The sequence below is a fragment of the Beta vulgaris genome, chromosome 9, assembly GCF_026745355.1.
Source record: "Beta vulgaris subsp. vulgaris cultivar EL10 chromosome 9, EL10.2, whole genome shotgun sequence".
NCBI classification, from domain to species: Eukaryota; Viridiplantae; Streptophyta; class Magnoliopsida; order Caryophyllales; family Amaranthaceae; genus Beta; species Beta vulgaris.
The window spans coordinates 25,323,484-25,333,870 of record NC_079210.1 but is presented as its reverse complement, the minus strand read 5'-3'; the positions used below and the strand labels follow the sequence as shown (position 1 = coordinate 25,333,870).

The following is a 10,387-nucleotide window of genomic DNA, read 5'->3' as shown; positions in this document are numbered from 1 at the left end:
AAGTATTACGCCAGTGTTCATGTAATCATGTAATGTTTGTCCATCCCATCAATTGCCATTACTATGGATTTTCCTAGTTCATTACATATGATTTCATTAACATCATTGTTATTTAGTACCGCCTACCAAACAGGGATTAAGTTTTATTCCACAGTCGAAAGTCGCAACTGGGATGTTCTTAAGAGAGGGAACTCAAATGCATGGCAAACATTCATCATGTTCTTAACACCTTAACTAACAATAGAGATTATAGCATGCCACTTCACAACAAATAAGAATCTGAGTCTTGAGACCCCTATGCCTTATATCATAATTTTGCGCCAACTAGATTTGCATCAACATTGTGGAAAGAATAACTGAATAAAGAGATATATGCACTACCATTATGATGATTCATTAAAGTTTGTACTGTCAACTGTTGCCCTAAAAATGGCATTTATGAGTAATGTGAATGACTGAATTCAATGAATTTTTCACCAGATACTTCTCCCCATCATTACCCACTTATTCTCGATGAATTTTACCTTGTGTGTCAATGAAGCAGAGTATCTCTTTGATATACTGAAAGACTCACCTTCCATAAGCCATCACTTGCCAGGATCATAAACTCAGTAGTGTCATCTATCTTCATCTCATCTACATAGGGTTCTGAACTGAGATGTAACTTCAAGCTCTTATCACCAAATGCCCTCGCCACTGCCAGTTGTCCGTCTACACGTGGGACATCACCTGCACACATTCTGGAGCAGTTAAATCTGCAAACATTGAGTCACTACAATTAATTTAGCGCTTTTAGGTCCATTGGAAAGTTAATGTGGTAAGTGGTAATATCTCTCATACAAATCACAATGCAGGAAGAAGAAGACACAACTTACTCAGTACCCATAGGTATTTATTAGTTTGGGTTCCATAATATTGAAAAGATCCATGGAAACTTAAAATTAGCGGAAAAAAAATAGGGAAATTCTACATGGTGACCTCCTACTTTCAGTTTTTCTATTTTGTGGCAGCCCAAAAAAAGATTTATACAAAGTGACACCAAACTTTAAACAATTATACATAGTGACCCTAATCCACTTAAAACCTAGCTAACCATCCAATTAAAGGTAAATTACTAACCTATCCCTAAATTAATTATTCTAACATCATAAAACCCTTCCCCAACCATTAAAAATCACGCTCTATGTTCTTCTCCTCCTTAACCATGAATCTTAACAACTCTCTTTACAAGAGCAGTACTTTAATTTTTTTTTTTTTTTTTTGATAAAAAGAAGAAGGCATCTTTATATATAAGCATGACATTGTACAGATATGTGTATTCCATGATTAAAAGAAAACAAAATCTCATGTAGAAGCACAATGACAATTTGAGGTACTAGTCTTCTTTAAATTAGCCACACAAAAAAAAAATACTGCCAGTGTCACTAATTAATCGCCAAACATACAGCTGCAAATTGTTCTAAAGCATATGTATGCAGTATGCTATTCCCCACACTAAACGTGAAGTACCCTGTGGGCTGTGTTCTTACAAAAATCCAATATATATACAAAATCCAAAGAAAACATGCATCATTCTAATTCATACAAAATCCAAAGAAAACATGCATCATTCTAATTCATCATTCACCAAAATTTACCGATGCATAGCTCAATTCCACTCCATATAAAACCACTTTCCAAACAGAATCCATCATTCACAAAATTACCACCAATTATTTGATATAAACCTCTGCATACCTAATGACAAATCCAATATTAGCAACTACAAGTTAAGTCTTGTTGATCTTCTAACTGGTTTTGTGTCAGGAATTAGGATAATTAACTTAGGAATAGATTAGTAATTCACCTTTAATTGAGTGGTTAGCTAGGTTTAAGTAGATTAGGGTCACTATGTATAATTGTTTAAAGTATGGTGTCACTTTGTATAAATCTTTTTTTGGCCTGCCACCAAATAGAATAACTGAAAGTAGGATGCCACCATGTTGAATTTCCCAAAAAAATATTAAATTCTAGGAAAAGTTAGATTTGTTTCCTCAGCATTTTTTTTGTTTTCCAATTTTTCCATTGGATTAGAATGTAAAACTATAAAAAACTAGATGAAGACTTCTGCATACTTCTTCAAATATTTTAGGTTTTCATCGTTTTCTCCAAATAAACAAACATGGTAATATAAGGACTCAATACTGTAAATCTAAAGATTCCAAAGATTTTGAACATTAAATACATGATATGCATCACTTCTGTAGCTCTTGCAAAATTTACTACAAAGGCTCACAAGGATCAAAAAAATAAAGATTAATTTCACATTTTTAACAGTATTAATATCTCCGCCTAAGTTCCCCAAAATCCCCTAATACAAGAAATTGGTTAACAAGGGACTGAGTAAGACAATGAATCAAATCGATAGTGGACTAAACTTGAGACTGGTGATGTATATGGACCAGTATCCATTGATAAGTATGCCTAATTAAAGAAGAGCTAGACATATTCATCATTACCTTATTTGAAACACGTGCATTTACTAATCTATTACCTGGAATATTTGATACAAAACCACCCCGTCTCTCAATTTCTCTCTTCTCTGTACCAGGATCATGATCCACTGATAGTTGTTTGGCCTCTCCATTTTTACAAATTACAGCACGAGAATCACCCACGTTTGCAACAATTAGCTTTTGACCATTGATCAGAATAGCTGTAACAGCAGTTGAACCTCCTTTTCCCAGTACAGGTACTTTCTCAAGAATTTCTCCATCAGTTTTATCATATGCTCTCCTAATTGCATTCTCTGGTTCAGTCCAAAACCCCGGCTGTTTGTCATCATAAAATTACACATATTAACCTGGGATATAAGGAAAGCATATACTAGGTAAGAACCTATCCTGCTATCATTAAATATAGGCAAAATGTGCAATAATGAAGACAGCATGGTCACAAGCCGAGAATGAAACAAAAATACAACCAAAAAAATGTTACAAGTACAAGAATTGTTTTACGTCTTTCAGTATGTTTTCAAAGAGATGCAACTGCAAATAGTTTGCAACATCATGGCCCATGTGCCCATCAAATATTGCGAACAGACCCAGCTCCTTATCATCCATCTGTTTAAATTGAGAAACTAGATAGTCTTCCATGGGATGACTTGCTTTTCCTTTCACAAGATTGAAACCATGAGTAATATGCTTCAACATTTTGCCTTTTCCTTTCCCAGTGTCAGGTGGCACAGAGCTAAACCCAGCTTTGACCTGAAATGCAGTAAAAGCTGAAGTTACAATGGACCTGTGCAGACAGAGAGGTAACCATGACACTATAACCTCGCACACATTACAGCTGATAAAAGACCTGAAGGACATTACTAAGTTGATAAAATAGAATTTCTTTTCTCTATGATTGAAAGAAAAACGCTTCAGAAAGCATAACAGAATGCAAAGATGCTGCAAAAATTGCTATATAACATCATGAATATGGAGATTTTATATCCAAATATTGGAAGCCAAAATCGTTTGTCATGGCTTCTCATATCACAAGGAGAGGTATAACTAACATCATAACAAAACAAAGCCAGTGTCACTGACTGCAATTCGTATCTGGAACCAAATTGCGGCTATAAATATATATGATGGGCACCAAATCAAGTAGAGATAGTTGATACAACAAATGGTTCTTAAATCTTTATAACATGCTTAACACTATAGCTAGTTGAGCCCACATTAATATTTTGTTACACCTATTCGAGACTATGTTAGTTTGCCGTCTAGTGCCCTGACTGGTCACATCCAATTACATGATCGCTTCTCAACTAGTCATGAGACTCATCGCTTGCTCCATCAACCCAACTCATACTTTCTTTTTGCTTTAGTTCTTCTTTTGTGATAACTGACTAATTAACACATACTTGATACTTCCACAAATCCAAATAAAATAATAAATACAACACTTGTTTTTGCACGGTCTCACGTGTGACTATTTATATCTTTAATTGTGTATTCTTGAAGATAATAAAAAGTTGACAATTTGAAAATATATGTTGAATAAATTCTGAGAACATCTCTCATAAACTTATTTTTTGGGTTTATAAAATTCAGCCTAAAATATAAAGTGCTGATCTTATATGAAAACACAAGAATAATAGAAAGGTTTTGCTACACATGGTCCTAAGAGTGTCACCTTTATACAGAGAGCACTACAACCCAATTGATAGCGAATGATAAATGGTGGCATTGATAGTGGTATTATATGTAATTTTGTAAAAAAAAAAAAGGTTCATATATACTTACTATATGTTTTTTCGTGTACAAATTACAAAGGAGGGGAGGAAAGATTAAAATTTGTGATCACATTACCTCAATCTTAACTACTCGGCCAAGATATCCTTGGTATAGATAGATATTAACATGATGCTTTCTACCTAAATTTACGTATTCATTATCATTTCCACTATTTGTTACCGCCTACCAAACCGACATTGTTTACCGTAATACTCCGTATAGGCTTAATACAACTTGTCTAGAACATCATTTCTTTCATGCTTTATCCTCGAATAATTTAGCATCATGATAATTATGAGCTAATATAAGCATGTGAAATATATAACGATTAATATCTCAGAACCACAACTACAGCTTCCAAATTACAGTTACCCGATTGAAACAGAGAACTAAACCAATCAATATCATACAACATCTTTTTTCTTAAGCACACGAATAAATACAATAATCAGTCCACAAAAGTGGCTTACTGATTTTTTTTTCTAAAATAAACAGTTAATTTTTCCTAATACAGAGATCAAAACAACAACATGAACAAACATCCGAATATCCAATGCAGATCTGATCCAACTAAACTCTTAACATCATATCAAAAAATTCAAAAAAATAAGAATAAAGGAAAGATCATATCATAAAAATAAAAAAAAGAGACGAACCCAAAAAAAAATTGAAAAAGTAACGCATAAATTAAGGTGAAACAAACCTTCATCTTGTGAAGAATTTCTCTTGCAGTCATGATTGTTGAATTTGTAACTCAAATAATTGTATAATGTGAGCTCCTGAAAAACGCAGAGAAAATGTTGTACTAAAAAAAAGTGTAGAGTAGGTTGGGATGTTGGTGAATTAATTTAGAGAAGAAAGAGAAAAAAAGAAGAAGAAAGGGACAGGTGCAGAGTAACGATTAGCTTGACTGGAATTCTTGTGACAAGGAAGATGATTTTCAAGACTTTTGCTTACAAATTCGATTGATTCTTTGTGTTTTTTGGGGGTTTGGGCCCCACTGTTTTCCATTAACATTACGCGTTTTAAGGTAACTTTGACTCCATCTCAGCAGTCTGCTTTTGTCAACTCCACCTCTATCAAATGCCAGGTACTACGGATGCAGCAGCGTTAATATTTTACTAACCGTGGAGCGGGCCGGATCAGTGTAACAAATTGAAAAAGCAATATTATGGGGTTAGCAAAATCGGTGATCCGATAATTTTTATTTTAAGTGGATTCGAAATTAAGGAAGCACATGAAGTATGATTATGATACGTTATGGGATGATTTTAAGATGGTCTTTTTCGAAATAAGATCACTGGGACAAATAAATGTGAGTAGTGGCGTCAAAATAGTTTCTCAAACAAGTTCTGGGTATACTCAAGGCGAACTAGGTCAGACCTGGACAGATCAGGATTCTGTCAGTCAATATACCAGATTGTGATTGGTCAGGTTTTGTTCAACTGGGTCGTCACATTTGAATCCTGAAATTGCTCGGTGCCGAACAGGTCCGAACATTCCATTTACAAGTTGATCCAATACCAGAATATGATCGCTTGTGGACAATTTTTAACCGGGTTTGCGCAGGTCGTATTTGGGTTTCATGTACGCTTGGGTAGAGTCAAGTGTACTCAGGTTGAATCACTAATGACCTTAGTTCGATCATTGTGAAGCATCGGGTCCATTCACTATTGAACGTCAATTCAACTTCGGTTGACTCCTTGTCAGGTCACACACACACACACACACACACACACACACACACACACACACACACACACACACACACACACACACACACACACATATATATATATATATATATATATATATAACTGTGTCGTAAATATATGGATGATAACAAAAATAAAATAATAATAATAACATTATATTGTTTTCCATGATGTTTAGTGTATATATCTTCTTAGTCAACTCTTATTTCGACTAATCAACTGCGTAAAACCACTCTAATGAGTAAAGGAATAGAACGACACTCATATGTTCTAATATTATATATTATAACCAACAATAATAATAACGAGTAGACAATCAATTTCAAGGTTTATATAAATGATTTATTATTTATTATAAGCATTATGATTGATATATAAGTTTGTAAATAGCTATGATGATAATGAGAATAATAATGATAATAAACATAAAGCGATGATGATGATGATGATGATGATGATGATGATGATGATGATGATAATAATAATAATAATAATAATATTATTATTAATATTAATATTAATATTAATATTTAATAATAATTATTATTATTTATTAATATTATATAATAATAATAATAATAATAATAATAATAATAATACAAATAATAACAGTAATAGTAACAATGTTAACAATAGCAATAGTAATACAAATAAGAACATGAATACTAATAATAATAATAATAATAATAATAATAATAATAATAATAATAATAATATAAATACAAATAGTAATAGTAGCAACAATGCTAATAATAGCAATAACAAAAACAAACATAACACAGTATATACATACTATATTGTGACTATATAGGATAAAGTATAAACAAACTATTTTATCAATATGTTTAATCATTTTAGTAGTACATTGATATTATTATAATTGTAAAACCATTGTAATACTATATTTATTATAAATTAGTACACGACTCTTGATATGTTATGATATTATAACAAATGACAATCATATATTTACAACAACAGTTTATATTTTCGTTTTTTACTTTGACATAAATTAAAGCACGAATTTAATACAAAGAAGCGGAAAATGAAGATAAAGATAATCAAGCAACAATTTCTTCCCACATCAAGGACATATATGTTTATATCTCTATTCTATATGGGAAGAGAGGGGGACGCCAAAATAATAAAAGCCCTATTTTACCCTTCCTCACTTACACAAATTACAACCAATAGAATGAAAGGAGGGAAAAACATTAACTACTTTATCAACAAAAAAAAAATTTTGAATTCAAAAAAATCCCTAAAACACAACAAAGCATTACCGTGAAAGGCAGTAGCAATTTACAATCGAAGTTATCAACAAAAATATTTGAATTCAAAAAAATCCCTAAAAGACGATTATAGTAGTTACCAATCTACTACACCATAAAATTAAAACACTTTAAACCAAATCAAAATTACATGGCAGTTTCTTGCTTCATCTTCTCCATCTTCCGGCTCTTCTACTATCTAATTCTTACTTCAATAGCCTGCAATTGAAAACAAACACGACACGTCATAACTCTGCACAAAAAAGACAATCCCTTAAACTATTCAAGTTTAACATTTAATTTTGTACATAATGAGAAGTGAGTACTATTATCAATCAAGAGGAGCAAACGAAGCAACAACCAATTCAATCAGAAAAACGACAACAGGTAATTCTTACTAATATTGAAATGCAAATAATTTAACATTATGGGACAGTAACAAAAACATAAGATTCTTGCAAGAAACGATTTTAATTCACATGAAAAATTTGAAGAAACGGATTCACAACATCCAAGGGTTTTCCTACTTCTCCCAAACATCAAAACTTAAAATGTGTTTTTTTTTTATTGTTCACAACATCCAATTCAATGATTTTGATAATGTATTTGTGCGAATTTTCTTTGCATGTGCAAGGTAAGTTTGTAATTGCAAATTCGTCAACCAAATATCAGCAAAAAGGGGCATTTGCAAGGTAAGTTTGTAATTGCAAATCATTTACATTCTAATATTCAATTGTAAATGGTTTTTGTTTTGGAGGAAATTAGGGAATGACCAAGATATATAAAGTTCGTCTTTTCACAATTTATCATTTCTAACTATAGAATACTTTCTGAAATTAACAAAAAAATAATAATTTCGGTGACATTTTCATTCAGATAAAAAATTGGAGACATTTTCGTGCATTTTTACAAATTGTAGAAGAAAATTTTTTTAAAGCCGAAAATATTATACCCAAAAAATTTGAGAAGAAAAATAATGGTCATATAGAACTATAACTTTAAAAAAATGTTTACAAAAAAACGTTGTTCATTTTTTCGTGCATTTTCTAAGGATTGTAAAAGCAACCATTTTTATCACCCACAAAATTTTATCCAAAAAAGTTGAAAAGAAATATAATGGTCACAGATTTAAAACAGAGAACTGTAACTTTTTTTAAAAAAAAGTGTTAAAAATCACAATCTTTTCTATACGAATTCGAAAAATTAAACTTATTTCCATGAAATCTGTAATTTGTCTCGCATGCAAAAAATTAATGAAATTGTTAGCCCCAATAACAAACTTTCCATTACGAGAAAAAAATCTCTCCATTACAAATTTTTAAAGTGTTTTTTTTTTTTTAAAAAAAAAACATCTCCCAATAATTCAAATCTAACTATAATTTCTCAACAAGAAAAGTTTAAAGAACAAACTTTTCATGGAATAATAGCAACTTACGAAGAGAAAGATTGGGAAATACCACCAGAAAACAGAGATCAGTACAGCAGCAATGTCTTACAAACCAGAACACTAGATGACAATCGCACTGTCTAGAATATAGCCCAAGATGTGCCGGATAATATGCCAAAATTTTAGCTAAATCGAACCACAAAAGACCATTGATCGGAGGTGTTTTGTGAAGATGTGCCCAAAAACACATGAAGTGCTCTCTTCTTCTTTCTGTTATCTTCTCTCACATGCAAATAACAAAGTGGTGTGATTTGAATTAGAGTTAGAATATGAGAACATAAACAAGTGGTGTAATGTTATATTATGTTTAGAGTATCTTATAAGCCATTTTCATATTATTTGTTGCTCTTTTGTTTAATTATCTTATATTATATGATAGAGATTTATGTTACTTTGGGTTTGAAATTATATATTTAACTTTTGATTTCAAATGTAAAAATTTATCATGTATAATAAAGACATTATTACTTTAAATTAATTTATATCTCGATGTTATTATCTTAGTTAATTTCTATTATACAACATAAAGTTGTGACATAATAATATACCCCATAAGATTTCAAATGTATAATAAAGACATTATTACTTTAAATTAATTTATATCTCGATGTTATTATCTCAGTTAATCTCTATTATACAACATAAAGTTGTGGCATAATAATATACCCCATAAAAGCCTACACAATAAGCTTGCAATAAAGTCAAAGTTTACATTAATAATGGCAAATATGAAAAATAACAATTTTCAAATACTAACTTCAAAATTGAGTTAATAATAGCATAACGGCCCCTATACGAACCCATACAACAAGAATATCAACAATTTTTCAAAAGTAGTTTATTAGTATTTAAATATTAATTATAGTTAGATTATTAGCTTAAAAATAAATATATTTTCAATTATTAACTCATTGTTACAAACTTATAAATCATATCACTAATTATTATTACATAAAGTATAAGTAAAGTTATTAAACCTCAAAAATATAAGTTAGTCAGAGATGAATTTATAGGTGTCTATATCTTGAAAGATAGTTATCTGAAAATTATAAAACAATGATTGATAGGCGTGTCGCGCACCTAACAAAAATAAATAACCTAACTAATTTTCCTAACTATGTAGTAGGGCAAGTCAGGGTCGATCCCACAGAGAGAAAGTTGTTCTATGATTAGTCCTTAAATAATGGTAAGACTAAGGGAGATTAATATCAAGAATAATGGTGGAATTAAACTATACTAATCAATATATAAATAAAAGACTCTACAGTTAAGTATCCCCACTAGCACGAAATAATACAAAATAATTTCTACCCCAAACTAATAAATTAAATGTTCACAAGGAAAAAGTACACCCTATAAAGTACCATAGACCTCTCCCGAGTATCTATGGCTTCTCTAATATGCATTCAAGCCTACTCCCGTGGAATCATGCAAATTAAAGACATTAAACACGGCACTTTAACTTCCTAACAATCCATTCTACCTACTCCCGTGTAGAACTTCATGCCCTTAATTGAAATACTCAAATCCGTTAAAATCCAACTCCCGTTGTGATCAAGACAATGGAATCATAACAATACTAGTAGAAACAATCATGAATGAAAACCTATCATACTAGTTAAGCAAGAACAATTAACAATTAATATGAGAATTTAAAGAAACAATCATGAATTAAATCATACTAGG

General features: G+C 31.1%; 1 protein-coding gene and 1 long non-coding RNA gene across 2 annotated transcripts in view; one reads left to right on the top strand and one right to left on the bottom strand.

Annotated features, from left to right (window-relative positions):
- Positions 1–5,279, bottom strand: part of LOC104902838 (probable protein phosphatase 2C 39) — a 5,977-nt gene extending 698 nt beyond the window's left edge. Inside the window, exons 1-4 of the mRNA XM_010690757.4 lie at positions 4,972–5,279; positions 2,997–3,245; positions 2,534–2,810; positions 575–729 (exon numbers count right to left, since the gene is read on the bottom strand). Coding sequence (XP_010689059.1) covers positions 575–729; positions 2,534–2,810; positions 2,997–3,245; positions 4,972–5,004 — 714 coding nt within the window. The 5' untranslated portion in view covers positions 5,005–5,279. The remainder of the gene's footprint in view (positions 1–574; positions 730–2,533; positions 2,811–2,996; positions 3,246–4,971) is intronic.
- A 2,191-nt stretch (positions 5,280–7,470) lies between these two features.
- LOC125493211 (uncharacterized) lies at positions 7,471–9,039 on the top strand. The gene is made up of 2 exons (XR_007269726.2): positions 7,471–7,641; positions 7,889–9,039. It is a non-coding gene; the product is annotated as an uncharacterized LOC125493211 (long non-coding RNA).
- Positions 9,040–10,387: the final 1,348 nt, after the last annotated feature.